At 40.5% G+C, this 17,465-nt stretch overlaps 1 protein-coding gene across 1 annotated transcript in view; it reads right to left on the bottom strand.

The window, feature by feature from the left end:
* LOC126354564 (solute carrier family 22 member 7-like) overlaps positions 1 to 17,465 on the bottom strand; it is an 89,716-nt gene that overhangs the window by 35,383 nt on the left and 36,868 nt on the right. Inside the window, exon 5 of the mRNA XM_050004308.1 lies at positions 13,761 to 13,929. Coding sequence (XP_049860265.1) covers positions 13,761 to 13,929 — 169 coding nt within the window. The remainder of the gene's footprint in view (positions 1 to 13,760; positions 13,930 to 17,465) is intronic.

A 17,465-nucleotide genomic window follows, 5' to 3' on the forward strand; every position in this document is an offset into this window, starting at 1 on the left:
AGATACACAGAGCACATCACAAAAACTGCCTCCTCCATCATCTTTCGCTTACAGACAGCTACCTACGACTGTGCGCCAAGCGGTCTCTTACTCTAACACTAGTATCTCAGAACAGAAGCAGTATTTTTGGCTCTGCCGTCATGCACAGTCAGCGATCCGCTTTATAAAACCTGTCAGAGACATAAGTCGTTTATGAAATCATAGTCAATTTTGGTTTACATTAGTATTCTTTCCATATTCGGGTGCCACATACAAGTGTAACTCAGTAGACTCCTTTCAATATACACACTGCGCGATCAAAAGTATACGGACACCCTCAAAAACATACGTTTTTCTCATTAGGTGGACTGTGATGACACCTACTGCTCCTTCATATCAGCGAGCTCAGTAGACATCGCAAGAGACGGGAATGTGGCCCTCCGCGGAATTCACGGACTTCGAAGTGGTTAGGTGATTGGGTGTCACTTGTGTCACACATCTGTACACGAGATTTCCACATTCCTAAACAACTATAGGTCCGCTGTTTCCGATGTGACAATGAAGTGGAAACGTGAAGGGACACGTACAGCACAAAAGCGTACAGGCCGACATCGTATGTTGACTAACACTGACCGCCGACAGTTGAATAGGGTCGTATCGTGTAATAGGCAGACATCTATCCAGACCATCAAACAGGAATTGAGAACTGCTTCAGGGCCCACTGCAAGTACAGGCGAGAGGTGAGAAAACTTGGATTTCATGGTCGAGCGGCTGCTCATAAGCAACACATTACGCCGGTAAGTGCCAAACGACGCCTCGTTAGGTGTAATGATGTAAAAATTGAACGATTGAACAGTGAAAAAACGTTGTGGGTAGTAACGAATCACGGTAAACAATGTGGCGATCCGATGCCAGGTTATGGTGTGGTCGTGTTTTTCACGGAGGGGGCTTGTATCCCCTGTTGTTTTGCGTGGCACTATCACAGCACAGGCCTATATTGATGTTTTAAGCATCTTCTTACTTCCCACTGATGAAGAGCAATTCGGTATGGCGATTGCATCTTTCAACACGACCGAGCACCTGTTCATAATGCACGGCTTGTGGCGGAGTGGTTAAACGACAATAACATCCCTCTAATGGACTGGCCTGCACCTGAATCCTATAAAACACCTTTGGGATGTTTTGGAACGCCGACTTCGTGACAGCCCTCACCGACCGACATAGATACCTCTCCTCAATGAAGCACTCCGTGAAGACTGGGCTGCCATTCCCCAAGAAACCTTGCAGTATCTGATTGAACGGATGCCTGCGAGAGTGGAAGCTGTTATCAAGGCCAGGGGTGGGCCAACACCATATTGAATTCCATGAAAGTGTAAGTCATTTTCAGCCAGGTGTCCGGATACTTTTGATACACAGCGTTCCTACACCTATTACGGTAGTCAGAAGGTGCTGCATTTGGTTGTTTAATTACAATAAACGGTTACGGTTAGAGCGGCAATCTACAACATCACAAACACCGCATAGTTCGCGTACCTCAACGCCCTCAGCTTCACAACTAGATACCGCTACATGCTCCTATCCACTGCCCGACAGGTACCGCTACATCGCTCTGTCTACCATTCAAAATACGATGATCACTAGACATATACATAACCCCCGTCCATGATTCGAAGGAGTGCATCGTTGTTCCACAGATAAAACACCAGAATTCTTCTTAGGGAATGAATGACCAGATGACGTTACTCTGGCAATACAAGTTATAATTCCAAGCGACGTCACCCGTCTAATGACAAGCATGAAGGCCACTATAAAGGAGGAAGACTTCGTTTGAGGCAAGAAGCCAACAACAAATGAAGAATATGGCGATTATCTTGGAATTCTCGAATTTTAACTCCGATTCGACGAGGTGGAATGGCGTTTGCAGTTGACCAGTATCTAGTAAATCACTATCCAAATATAAAACGAATAGCATGTATTCAGGTTAGAAGAAAAAATAACGTTGCCTCATCCAAACCAGATTTTATTCCATGGATTACACAACAAGCGGAAAATTTTGATAGAAGGTTATTGTTTTCGTGGCCATATACTTCCGTTGTTAGTGTCTAAAGCCAGTAATTTGTCATCGTTTCACAAAAATAATAATTTAGTTAATTTGCTTTCTGAGTAAAGGAAAAACATGCACTATAGAAGTAAATTCCGTTAATATGAGAGCTGGAAGATGGCAATCAAACCGTACCACATGAGCCATTTACCTTTATTCAGTAATAATTAGTCTGAAGATTTGTTTCGTCGAATGTAGCTCATTTTGATTTTTTTTTTTTTTTGTCTTCTGTGATGTGTATTACGTACGTAATACGTGGACGTATTTTTAAATGTAACTGCAATACGTGATATATCAAATGTATCATGCAGTTATGAAGCCTCCTGACGGCTTTTACTGCCGATATCTCCTTAAATGGTGGTTAATTTTAACAGATTGTTCCAAGAGTGACGTGTTTCTGATAAGTTTTTAACACATCCTTTCCTTGAAACGGCACACTGTCGCAATGCTTGCTAGGTACAATACGAAAACAACGAAGTACTGACGACGAAATCCAGTACGCCGTCTCCAAACTACGCCATTAACCAGCTGCTATCGGGTTCCATGTTCGCATCGAGTTTTGTGGGAGACAGGCTATTCTGATCTCAATTCCCAGTAAGCTTAAGGTAATTCTAGCGTCTCATGTTAAACAGAAAAGCAGGAAGTATGAAGACAGTTATTTGAATTCAGTTTTTACGTGTACTACTGACAGAAAAAAGAAAATCTCTCACTAAACATGCTGTAATTCCTGCAAAAGCTCTTCACTCATCTAACACAGTTACCTGCAGTGAACCAAAGAGCAAGAAACATCAGACCATAGCGGAAGACCTTATTTTAGCAGCCAATGTGTGCAATTATTTACTACGATAGCTGAGCTCAGCTGTCATTCAACTGAAAAATGTTTCTTTCCAGACGACATTACAACTCGTCGAATACTCGGCAAGGGTAACGACATTAATGATCAGTTGGCTGAAAAACTCAAAGGTCATGATGATTTCGCAACTTAATAGGATGAAGCTACAGATAACCGAAGAAGATGTGTACCTGATTTGTTACGTGCGGGTTAGACAAGGCAAAAAATGTCACGAAGATTTTTTTTTCCTGCAGGGAAATTGCTCTTGGAACAAAAGCAACAGAGCTCTTCGAAACACTACATCTACATCTACATCTATAATCTGCGAGTTATATGAAGCGCATGGCAGAGGACATTATACTAATTGTTAGGGTTTCCTCCCGTTCCATTCATGTATGGAGAGCGGAAGGTATAATTATTTGAATTCATCCATGAGTGCAGTAATTATTCTAATCTTTTCCTCACGATCCCTATGTGAGCGACACGTAGGGGGTTGCAGTATACTCCTAGCGTCGTCATTTAAACAAGGTTTTTTAAGCTTTGTTAATAGACTTTCTGGAGATAGTTTATGTCTATCTTCAAGAGTCTTCCAATTCAGTTGCTTCAGTATCTCTGTGTTACTCTCCCACGGATCAAATTAACCTGTGACCATTCGTTCTGCTCTTCTTTGTCTACGTTCTATATCCCGTTTTATTCCTATTTGGTACGGGTCTCACACTGGAACCGGGCGCATGAGTGGATTTCTAAGCAGTCTCCTTTGACTGCACATCCCCAGTATATCAAACAACCGAAGTCTACCGCCTCCTTTACCCACGACTGAACTGATCTCATCACTCCATTTCATATCCATACAATGCGTTGTACCAAGGCATTTATTTATATGAGTTGCCCATTTCCAGAAGTGACTCACTGATATTATGCTTAGAGGATACTATGTTTTTTCGTATCGTGAAGTGCACAATTTTACATTTCTGAACTTGTGAGGGAAGTTGTCAATCTTTGCATTACTTTGGAACTTATCAAGGTCTTATTGAATATTTATATTTCTTCATTCAGACTGTAGTGCTCAGAGCCATTTGTACCATTTTGAACTTCTACATCTGATGATGACTTCCATCCAAAATAACACACTGCGTCCTCCTTACCAAAATGTCCTTAATCGAGTCACAAATTTCGTTTGATTCCCCATATGATCGTACTTTTGACAATAAGAGTAGGTGTAGTACCGAGTCAGATGCTTCACAGAAAGCGAGAAATACTGCATCTATCTGATTGCCTTCATCCAGAATTTTCAGTATGTTGTGTAAGCAAAGTGGGAAATGGATTTCACATGATCGTTTTCGGAATCCATGGTGGTTAGCGTTGAGGAGATCATTGTATTTAAGACAGCTCATTACGATTGTTCTCAGAATACGCCCTAAGATTCTACAATAAAGCCATGTCAAGGATATTGGATGCACTTTTAAGAAAGAAATCAAAAGTAATTGGGTAAATTGTGTAGGCGTGGGTGCAGATGATGGTCATGGTATGACTGGCGCTTGCGCTGGACTACAAGCTCTGCCCCTCATGCTATTTTGACTTACTGTTTTATTCGCCGAGAAGCACTGTCATCAGAAAACTTGAGCCCCATCCTTCATGAAGTACTTCAGTCAGTGATCGAACTAAGTAAACGTTATTTGGCCAGTTAAATAGAGACATTTTCTACAGATGTGTGTTGATATGAGGGCTGAGCACAGTCCTCTAATTTACTATGGTGACTCTCGCTCACTTTTTTGCGGTTAATGTTCTGAAAAACATTTATGAACTGTCGTATGTACCTTAAGGGTTAACTGGTTCAAAAGAATCACTTTAGTTCCAAGAAGTCCGTAGACGGTGATTTTTTTTTTGTTTTTGAAACGGGCATATCATTGTCACACTTCTGAATAATCCAGTTCACTGGATGTATCCTTTAAAGGTAATGAGAACAACACTCTGCAATTATCAAAGAAAATTTCCGCATTCAGGAAGAAATTACTACTGTGCAGAAAAAGTTGGCTGATAAGGATGTACCTTGCGTTTTTCCTTTTCATCGTGCAATTTTAAGAGGCAGTGGATTTTCATTTGAGTGAAAAACCGAAGCCAGTGTTTGTGTATCATTGAATTTAACTCTGCGATTGCTTTCTGATTTACTTTTAAAAAGAAGTTAATAAACACAACTGGATCACAGATTATTTTAGTACACATCTTCGTTCATGACTTACCATTGAAGGACAAAAGCATTTTATTAATATTTCTTCAGAGTCCCCATTGAAATCCAAGATCGTTTCCTCACCACTGCTTGAGTTTTCGAGTGTAGTGAAGCAGAAGCAGGGGCAAGTAGATAACAAAGCACTATTTAGGTGACGCAGGTTTTGTAGCAATGGTAGTCAAGAACGCGAAATATAGATCACGTATGAATGAAAAGAAGTAGATATGCGTCGTAATTTCCAATACTATGTCGAAGTTGGAAGAACTGATGATCAAGAAACAAGCTCATCCTTTCCAATGATTTCTTCCAAGGATAAAATGTAATAATACAAGTTGATTAAAATGTGTAAAATAGTTAATACTATTTACCCTGTACGTAGAGTGAGATGTCGTGTGCAAAAGGATCCCTGGGACTTCATGTTCAGCCGTTGACCCGAAAAATTAGAAAACCACTGCTGTATTCTACTCCTATATTGTTCTAAGCCGTAGAATTTCTTCCAGTCATGCTAGTTCCACTACATTATGGCAGAGCTTCTGTGTTATTTGAAAGGTTTGTAGAATTCCTTGCGACAAACTAAACCTTTAGTGGACGCATGAGAATTGGTCACGTAGTGCTGGTATTAATCCCTTTCTCGCTATAGGGAGATGAGACCTTGGATCGTTGGTCTCTCACACATACTTTGTTTTACATAGATGCTCATCTTGTTATTTCATTTACCTCCATTTACAAGCATCATCTCTACTGTTTCAACCACAGCATCCCGCTAACGTATCCACATCAGTTGCAGCATTTCCACCAATGTTATTAGCACAGACTTATGAAACGTAGTTGTTACCGCTCTCAGATGGAACACTGTTATTGCTTTGCACCTAAAATATTGCATTTCATGCTGATCTTTTCATTTGGCCCAAACAGATTCCCTTCTTGATCTCACAATTATTGCTCAACGATCTCAGTAACGGTTCGACACACAAATTTAACTTACATTGGACTGACCATCCGCTTTCTTTCTTCCAGCTGTAATGGAACTGGTGAGTGGTCGTTCTTTCGTCAGGTACTCGAGCATTCGATTCTTGACGTAACATCACGACGAAATCCAATAAAGTTCAAATTGTAGTCCAGGAATTCGAATAGCTTTAACGATATTGATAAATAGCCTTATACAATTTTAACAGTAATATATGTTCAGACATGAATCTGAAATATTGGCTTTATTATTTTTAGAAGAACTATTTTTCGTATAATGTATGTATTTCAATTTCAAGTCATTGACATCGAAATAGATAGTTATAAACTTTCAAAATAACTTGAAAAATGATAAACAATTATTTCTTATCTAAAAGATTTTGCTTGAGATTTACATATGATCTTTGTTCTTCTTGGTTACTTGTTGGAAGTTGTATGTCAGTGGGAGTGAGATTTAGTTGTTGGCGCATTGTGCCACGTTTAACAGTTGTAATTTTATGATTTTACACCGGAAAGCTAATTATATTTGTTCTGTGTGATGAAAAGGACGAGAGTAATTGTGCACTGATCTGTTAGTTTACTTACATAAACGCTTTTCTTGAAAAGATAATGTACCTTTTTATTTGTGAAGCTATTGTAACTGACTATAATGAAGACGTTGTAATTCTGAAGGCAATGTGGAAACATTGTAATGAAACAAAGCAAGTATAGAACAAATGAATGCATTTTAACCACACATTGTCCTTCTCTCAAACTCAGAATGTAAATCATACTACCAAATGCAAATTAATCTTTAATCTAGCCACGATTTCGTCAATGAGCCCTAAGGAGAAGGTGAGTAATAAAGTTGTAACCGTCAGACCTTCCTTTTCAGGCATTTCTGGCTGGATTTCACTAACCTTGCCATTTCTAAGAAAGTGCATGTGATTTAAACGACAATTAAATGCAATTTTTAGAGTCCATACATTTAATTGGGTTGTGCTTGAATAGAAGGAGGGTCACCTCACGGTCCAGATAACCAGGCACTATAAAGGTTTTTATGGAAACAATACATAACCTATGAGATTCTTAGAACACTGTCCAAGGACACTGTCCACAATCCTGCTGCGACACACTTTACTAACCTTCAGTATTCTTGTCCTCACACGTCCACAACTGCAGAATCTGTCCTCACCACTCCACACGCTTTCCAAAGAAATCCGGTTATGGTACGCATTTACAAACGCCATATCTAAAAATTCACAAACTAGTAGTTAGAGTAGCTGACACTCATGAACAGTGGATTTCACTACAACCGCATCTGTCAAACTAGAGCAACCATTGACATTTTGAAAGAGATCCTATGCAATGACAACAGTGTCTATATTGTTCTGCCAGTTGCTGATTCTGTAAACCTTTTGAATTCAAATTGGACGGTCTATACATTTCAAATTCGTCTAAACGGTTTCATCTTGTAGTCCTTGTTATTCGTTGTTGTTGTTGTTGTGGTCTTCAGTCCTGAGACTGATTTGATGCAGCTCTCGATGCTACTCTATCCTGTGCGAGCTTTTCATCTCCCAGCACCTACTGCAGCATACATCCTTCTGAATCTGCTTAGTGTCTTCATCTCTGCCAAATCTACGATTTTCCCCTCCACGCTGCTCTCCAATACTAAATTGGTGATCCCTTGATGCCTCAGAACATGTCCTACCAACCGATCCCTTCTTCTCGTCAAGTTGTGCCACAAATTGCTCTTCTCCTCAATTCTATTCAATACCTCCTCATTAGTTATGTGATCTTCCCACCTCATCTTCAGCATTCTTCTGTATCACCACATTTCGAAGGCTTCTATTCTCTTCTTGTCTAAACTACTTATCGTCCATGTTTCACTTCCATAGATGGCCACACTCCATACAAGTACTTTCAGAAACGACTTCCTGACACTTAAATCAATACTCGATGTTAACAAATTTCTCTTCTTCAGAAACGCTTTCCTTGCCATTGCCAGTCTACATTTTATATCCTCTCTGCTTCGAACGTCATCAGTTATTTTATTTCCCAAATAGCAAAACTCCTTTACTACTTTAACTGTCTCATTTAGTAATCTAATTCCCTCAGCATCACCGGAATTAATTCGACTAGTCCTTGTCATGTACATAGCACTAGGGGGAGGATAGATACTGCCTACTGGAAAATTAAAGAGACCTTTGAAGAAAGGAGAACCCCTTGCATGAATATCAAGAGCTCAGATGGAAACTCAGTTCTAAGCAAAGAAATGTTTAAGGGGTATATAGAGGGTCTATACAAGGGCGATGTTCTTGATTACAAAATTATAGGAATGGAAGATGATGTAGATGAAGATGAAATGGGAGATATGATATTCCGTGAAGAGTTTGACAGAGCACTGAAAGACCTAAGTCGAAACAATGCCCCTCGAGTAGACAACGTTCCATTAGAACTACTGAAAGCCTGCCGTGACAAAACTCTACCACCTGGTGAGCAAGATGTATGAGACAGGCGAAATACCCTCAGACTTAAGGAGAATATAATAATGCCAATCGCAAAGATAGCAGGTGTTGACAGATGTGAAAATTATCGAACTATTAGTTTAATAAGCCACAGCTGCAAAATACTAACATGAATTCCTTACAGACGAATGGAAAAACTGGTAGAAGTCTACCTCGGGGAATATCAGTTTGGATTCCGTAGAAATGTTGAGGCAGTACTGACCCTACGACCTATCTTAGAAAATAGATTAAGGAAAGGCAAACCTACGTTTCTAGCATTTGTGGACTTAGGGAAAGCTTTTAATGATGTTGACTGGGAATACTCTCTTTCAAATTCTGAAGGTGGCAGGGGTAAAATCCAGGGAGCGAAAGACTATTTACAATTTGTACAGAAACCAGATGGCAGTTGTAAGAAACGAGGGGCATAAAGGGGAAGCAGTGGATGGGAAGGGAGGGAGACAGAATTGTAGCCTATAGCTGATGTTGTTCAATCTGTATATTGAGGAAGCAGTAAAGGAAACTAAAGAAAAATTCGGAGTAGGAATTAAAATCCGTGGAGAAGAAATAAAAACTTTGATGTTCACCGATGACAGTGTAATTCTGTCAGAGACAGCAAAGGACCTGGAAGAGCATCTGAACGGAATGGACAGTGTCTTGAAAGGGGGATGTAAGATGAACATCAACAAAAGCAAAATGAGGATAATGGAATAATGAGGATAATTGAACGTAGTCGAATTAAATAAGGTGATGCTGAGGGTATTAGATTAGGAAATGAGACGCTTGAAGTAGTAAATGAGTTTTGGTATTTGGGGCAATATCTACATGTATGACTAGATGTATGACTGAGCATCCTTATTAACTCCTCACTGAGTATAAGATGGAAAATGTGAATACCATCAGTTTCAGTTTTATTTAAAACTTGGATGTCATATGGAAGAACAGTTACGGCGACCTATTATGCCTACTTTACGTCCCGTCTTAAATATGTGGTCATAATCTGAGGTAATTTGGTAGCAAATAAGCGAGTTTTCATAATACAAGGAAACTGGACAAGAGCGACTCGGACCCATAGGGTTCAGTATAGGTATTTGTACATAGTTCATCAATCCTGGGAATCGAGAATCTCAACCATTTTTGCCTATTTTCGATATATATACTTGTAAGATATCGGTCAAAGGAATTCCAAGACCATGTGAAATCCGGCAGCTGTGGCCGAGCTGCTCTAGGCCCTTCAGTCTGGAACCGCGCGACCGCTACGGTCGCAGATCCGAATCCTGCCTCGGGCATGGATGTGTGTAGTGTCCTTAGGTTAGTTAGGTTTAAGTAGTTCTAAGTTCTAGGGGACTGATGACCTCAGGTGTTAAGTCCCATAGTGCTCAGAGCCATTTGAAGCATTTTAGAACCACGGCAAAAACTCTTCAGTAGTTTCTCATATTAGCCCGGACAAACATAAGGAAGTCAGCCGGTGACTTCAACTATACAGATAGATATAGACGGCAAAAAGAAGGTTCGATGCTGAATGCTACAGCAAAAGGAACACTGTTCTAAGAACGCTCCTCAGAGGAAACATACAAACTGTGCGCAGAAGAGAGGAGAATCTACCAAAAACTATTAGAAGTGAAGATAAAAGAATACATAGAAAGAAAGGCAGAAAGATAAGCGGATGAAGCCGAGAATGATTCATACGTAGCAGCAAGACCAAGAGAAATGGCTCACACATCAAATATAGACATGAAGGAATAGGAAGACCACTTCAGGAAGATACTGAACAAACGAGGATCAATACACCCCCAAAGAAAGAGAAACAACATCAAACTAAGGAAAAAGACAATATATGGGAGACTCTAAATGAAAAAGACGTGAAAGAAGTAATAAAAGCACTGAAGAACAAGAAAGCAGCAGGACCCGATAATATATATAATGAACATATAAAAGATGCAAAAGAGGCCCTCCAACACGTATGGACCAAACTATTTAACAAATGCCTGGAACTTGGAAGAATTCCGACACAATGGAGACACTCGACAATTAAAGTTCTCTACAAAGGAAGAGGAGACCCAACGGACCCAAACAAGTACAGAGGCATAGCTCTAGAAAATACTCAATTCAAGATGTTTTCAAAGATAATAATTCTTTGGACAGTCATCTCCCAGAAAGACAAATTGGTTTCAGATCTGGAAGATCAACGCTTACGGCAGTCAGGCTTCTTCTAACAACATCGACGAAGCGCTACAAAAGAAAAAAATGTTCTACTGAGTGGTCATAGACTTTACCAAAGCCTTTGACCTACTGCAAAGAGATTTCATAGCCCAAAAACTGGGAAACACAATGGGAGAAGATAGCGTATGGGCAAAAATAATCAAGTCTATCCTCGAATACAACTTAATCACAGTATCAGACAACCTCTCTTTTTCGGACCCCGTTCTGCTATAGTTCGGAGTCTTACAGGGTGGCTGGCCTGTGTGACGTGCGGTTCTAGGCGCTTCAATCTGGAACCACGTGACCACTACGGTCGCAGATTCGAATCCTGCCTAGGGCATGGATGTGTGTGATGTCCTTAGGTTAGTTAGGTTTAAATAGTTATAAATTCTAGGGGACTGATGAGCACAGATGTTAAGTCCCATAGATCTAAGAGCCATGTTACAGGGTGACCCAATCAGCCCTTTGCTGTACATTCTTGCCACTGAAGGAGTACTCCGAATTGGAGACAATGAAGAAGATGTATATGTATATGCATACGCTGACCTCATAGCCGTAGGTTCAACAGATATACAGAAGCTGCAGAGAATCATTGACAAAATAGACAAATGGTGCAGTGAACATAGACTACCATAAACATAACAAAGACAGAAATGATAATTTTCAGAAAAGGAGGCAAAACACCCAAGAATGTGAAAATCACTATCAGAGGACAAAAACTAAAAATCTCATCAGATTTGAAATACCTAGGAGTGAATTGCAACCAACAGCCAAATGTGTGACCAAGCCTGTGGACGATATCACATAGAACTGTGCAGTAAAAGAATGATATCGATAAATGAATATACAAAAATATATAAAGAAAATGTAAAAGGTTAAGCAAAGTAAATGTATATGGCTATTTGGCTGCAATTTTATTAAACAAAGATGGATATAGAAGAGTTATTGAATTATTATTATTTATTTACTAAAACATGACTACATGTTATGTTTGCATGCAGCAATTTTCATCTATTATGCTTCTGAAGGACGATGAATGCAATATTCCAACGGCAAAACTATTTTTTGTGTGATATAATTACAATTAACAATCCTAAGATTTTTTCTGCTTGTACTACGAAACCTTGCTTCTTGCCTAATTTGATGATTCCAGGTCAACAGGAAAGTGCGCACAAGTTTTTATGAGTGGGTTTGCGAGTTTCAAAATACGTGACAAAAATGGCCAAATCTTTTGATTGAATTGACTTAGGATCTTAAATGGCTTACACCACCATGGGACCACAGGGCTTAGTATGGGATTCGAATTCGAACTTGATATACCAATTTTCGGTGTGAACTGTGCATTTTTCGCAAACGTCATGGTTGTAGGTCAATGTGAAGTATTCTATAAGATTTGATGAGCGTGTTTCCGAGTACCGAAATATGTGACATAAGTGGACGTATCTTTTAATAGCGTTGAGTTACATGTTTAAGATTCTCCTATCGCCAGTAGGACCATAGACCTTAATATGTGACATAAATTTGATCTTGTTACACCACTCCTTTCAAGAGGAAATGGGGTCATGACAGACGGAGAGACAAACAGACGGATAAAAAAGGACAGACAAGTACTTTTTGTGTTTTATAATGACAAATGAACTATTTTCGGATTTTTTCCTTTGCTTGTGCTGTGAAATATTTCTTCTTGCCGAATTTCGTGATTCCAGATCAACCGGAAGTACCATATGGATTCTGATGAGTGAATTTTCGAATATCAAAATATGTGACACAAATGGCCGTATCCTTTTATTGTATTGACTTAGAAGTTTAAAAGTTTTACACCGACAAGAACAGTACATCTCAGTACTTGATATAAATCTGAACTCAGTATGTCTATCTGTTCTTGAGGATAAGGGTTCTCAACTTTAGGAGAGACAGACAAAAGGACAACAAAGCACTCCTATAAGGATTCCGTTCTTGCAGATCGAGGTATCGAACTCTAAACAGGTCATTATAAGCTTAAAGGATATAATCCAAGAGACTCCTGTAGGCCTCTGTTTAAGAGTTTAGGTTTTCTACCTTTAATGTGTATCTACATTATGGAAACTGTCTTTTTATAAAACTAACGGAATTGACAAGGAATGGCAGACTATTTAAATGTTGATAATCATCACCATAACAATGTTGCTGTCGTTGTTGTTATTGTTATCTTCAGTCCGAAGATTGAATTGATGCAGCTCTCCACACTACTCTATTACGTGCAAGCCTCTTTACCTCCGAAAACTGCTGCAAACTATCATTTTGGACCTGCTCTCTCTAATATCGTAAATAAAATAAGTAAATTCGAACAGAAAATATAAAACAACAAACTATAACAAAGAAAGCAAGCGAAATGAGAATATGCAAACGATATGGAAGTAGGCCAGCGATACAGACGTGTTAGCAGCTACTTTCGGAACGCCGAATGGCAGAACACGGGCAGTTAGGTATTTTCTGAAGGCAGTTACGTATGGTCATGTGACGTTAATTTCCGGTTCGAAACGTCAGTACAGCCAGGTGTTTTACTGGCGCGATACACTCCCGGTTTCCAGATAGTTACTGTCGCTAAATTCTTGCCTGTACTCGCTAGTGCAGCGCCACCTGACAAACCAGTGCGCTTTTAGCCGCGTTCAAAACAAGACATTCCTAAACCATATGACAGCAGACGTGGGAGCCTCCTATGCAAAGGCAAAAGGACGTAAAAGAAAATCTGAGACATATATTTAACGGCGAAGTACAATGCAAACAGTTTCTCGTATATAAGTCAACAAGCAATCTGAAAAAATTATCGACTTTGTATTTTTAATAGTACTAGTGTTAACAACTAGGTATTTAGGTTTTCAAAGAAAGCATTAACAAAGCAGGCAATGGAAACAGTGAGCTTTATGTCCAGAAAAGAAGAGACGCTAGAACGTGGTAATCCGACCATTCTGTGCTTTCTTAGGGATTTACCTCTGACATGAAACCAGAAGAAAACACGGCAGTGACGACACCAGCGTAAATGTTCTCCAGTCGCCAGCTGCCCATGCGGTGAGAGGGCTCAGTATTGAACCCACACTGTGCATTAAGGAGAACATGAAGTTCACTGTTGAGCGGAACATGACGTCCGACAGTTCCAGTCCTGAAAAGGTTTGACTTCAGTCACTGACTTACATACTGTATTACAATATAAACATTTACATTCTGCAAAAACAGACATAATGTATTATGGGACAACAGCAATCAGTGAAATTATAATGTTACTTAAAAACCGTCTTCATTGCAAATATTTTTATTCATATGACCGGTTTCGGTTCATTCAGAACCATCTTCAGATCTGATATTTCAGTTACAGGAGTAACCCGTCCAAATCCAGCAGTTTTCACACGCTACGTCACATCAACTGCTTAAGAAAATGTACAACATGGTAAATGTCTTTCGTACATTGCTGTAACAGAAGTTTTTATACAATTGTTATCACGTTTTAAGAGTAACTATTCTCCTCTGTACATGTAAACTTATTGTAGTATTATTATCATTGCAGTTATTTGTTCAATAAACTGTACATGGTTTTATGCGTTTCTGAACAACTGTTATTACGTAGGTAATTCTAAAGTTCTCAATACGTTGTAATACCAGTTCTCTTCACAATATTGTTGTCGGATCTGCAGCTGGGTCATACGATCATCTTGCCAAGGTATTTTAGCTTATCATCTGGCCACCGTCTCCCGGTGAGAACTTTTTATGCTGAAACTCGCTGAAACTGATTCCTGCCGTAAACAGCAGCCCTTATGCACGTAAAAAAAATCCACCACCAAAAAGGAGTTGTGCGAGATAAACGAAAGTTTCCAGGTGTATTACCACATCCGAAAGATGAGTTCTAGCTACAGTTCAGTAGGAATGGTGCGCCGGCCGCGGTGGCCGAGTGGTTCTAGGCGCTACAGTCTGGAACCGCGCGACCACTACGGTCGCAGGTTCGAATCCTGCCTCGGGCATGGATGTGTGTGCTGTCCTTAGGTTAGTTAGGTTTAAGTAGTTCTAAGTCCAGGGGACTGATGACCTCAGAAGTTAAGTCCCATAGTGCTCAGAGCCGTTTGAACCTTAAGTATGGTGCTACCAGCACCACTACGAGAATGCACACCAGGTTTCCCTTAAATACGCACTGTGACGGTCGTGAGCGTTAATTAACTCTGGACATAGGGAATCTGTGTTATTCAAGAATGCCTTTAAGACTCCGAAGACGCCATTATAGGACGAAAACGCCCTTCTCAACAGCTCACTGAGTTTGTGCAGCACGGCTACGAGAAACTGGATGTTCGTTCTGCGATACTGTAGAATGACTTCGCAGGAATGTAGCCTTCGTACTAATTGCTGGAAGTGGTGATCACTGGTAGGTTCGCTCGCAAGAAGGCCATGTTTGAGACAGCCACGTAGAATTACCGACAGGGAAGACTTTCTTTTTCGACGTATTGATCTGGCGCATCTCACTGCAACGGGAATTTGAGCAGCAGTGAACTGTTGCAAATCGCTTAAGCACAGCTCCGAGAAAGTCGCCCATCAGCGTGCATTCCAACGACCCCAAACCACCATCATTTGCGACTTTAGTGGTATCAAGTGAGAGCTCACTGGAGGACAGGGTGGGGGTCTGTTGTGCATTCTGATGAAAACCAGTCCCGCTTCCGCGCCAGTAATGGCAGTGTATTGGTTATAATGAGGCCAGGAGAGCGCCTGAAACAAACCTGCCTGCGGCCAAGAAACACTGGACCTACATCTGAAGTTATGATCTGGTCTCCGATTTTGTATAACCGCAGGAGCACTCTCGCGGCTACCCCACGACCCCTGACTGCAAATTTGTACATTACTTTGGTGATCCGACATTCATGAATAGCATGGCAGGGGGTGTTTTCCAACAGGATAATGTTCGTCCGCATACAGACGTTGTAACTCAACCCGTGTTCTAGGGGTAGCGTCTTTGATAATCAAAATGTTTTCGGTCCCGGGTTCGATCCCCGCCACTGCATAAACTTTGATAAATAATCAGCACTGGCGGCCGAAGACTTCCGGCATAAGAAGTCAGCCTCATTCTGCCAACGACCTTGTCAAAGAGGGCGGAGGAGCGGATAGAGGTTCAGGGCACTCTCTTGTCCTAGGGCTGGGAAATTGCCCCTAAAGGCGGAAGAATCAGCAATGATCAACAACATGAGGATGCAGGAGGCAATGGAAACCACTGCATTAAAGACACGTAACGTGTATCCACAGTACATGTGGCCTGTAGTTGAAGAAGTGTCATGATGATCTCTCCATTGGCGAAAGATTCCGGAATAGTCCCCCATTCGGATATCCCGGAGGGGTCCGCCAAGGGGGAGGTTACCATGAGAAAAAGATTGAATAATCAACGAGAGGATAATGTTCTACGAGTCGGAGCGTGGAATGTCAGAAGCTTGAACGTGGTAGGGAAGTCATGGGCGACTGGAATGCAGTTGTAGGGGAAGGAGTAGAAGAAAAGGTTACAGGAGAATATGGGCTTGGGACAAGGAATGAAAGAGGAGAAAGACTAATTGAGTTCTGTAACAAGTTTCAGCTAGTAATAGCGAATACCCTGTTCAAGAATAACAAGAGGAGGAGGTATACTTGGAAAAGGCCGGGAGATACGGGAAGAATTCAATTAGATTACATCATGGTCAGACAGAGATTCCGAAATCAGATACTGGATTGTAAGACGTACGCAGGAGCAGATATAGACTCAGATCACAATATAGTAGTGATGAAGAGTAGGCTGAAGTTCAAGATATTAGTCAGGAAGAATCAATACGCAAAGAAGTGGGATACGGAAGTTCTAAGGAATGACGAGATACGTTTGAAGTTCTCTAACGCTATAGATACAGCAATAAGGAATAGAGCAGTAGGCAACACAGTTGAAGAGGAATGGATATCTCTAAAAAGGGCCATCACAGAAGTTGGGAGGGAAAACATAGCTACAAAGAAGGTAGCAGCGAAGAAACCATGGGTAACAGAAGAAATACTTCAGTTGATTGATGAAAGGAGGAAGTACAAAAATGTTCCTGGAAAATCAGGAATACAGAAATACAAGTCGCTGAGGAATTGAAAAATATAGGAAGTGCGAGGAAGCTAAGACGAAATGGCTGCACGAAAAATGTGAAGACATCGAAAAAGATATGATTGTCGGAAGGACAGACTCAGCATACAGGAAAGTCAAAACAACCTTTGGTGACATTTAAAGCAACGGTGGTAACATTAAGAGTGCAACGGGAATTCCACTGTTAAATTCAGAGGAGAGAGCAGATAGGTGGAAAGAATACATTGAAAGCCTCTATGAGGGTGAAGATTTGTCTGATGTGATAGAAGAAGAAACAGTAGTCTATTTAGAAGAGTTAGGGGATCCAGTATTAGAATCGGAATTTATAAGAGCTTTGGAGGAATTACGGTCAAATAAGGCAGAAGGGATAGATAACATTCCATCAGAATTTCTAAAATGATTAGGGGAAGTGGCAACAAAACGACTATTCACGTTGGTGTGTAGAATATATGAGTCTGGCGACATACCATCCGACTTTCGGAAAAGCATCATCCACACAATTCAGAAGACGGCAAGAGCTGACAAGTGCGAGAATTATCGCACAATCAGCTTAACAGCTCATGCATCGAAGATGCTTACAA

The sequence above is a fragment of the Schistocerca gregaria genome, chromosome 3, assembly GCF_023897955.1.
Source record: "Schistocerca gregaria isolate iqSchGreg1 chromosome 3, iqSchGreg1.2, whole genome shotgun sequence".
Taxonomy (NCBI): domain Eukaryota; kingdom Metazoa; phylum Arthropoda; class Insecta; order Orthoptera; family Acrididae; genus Schistocerca; species Schistocerca gregaria.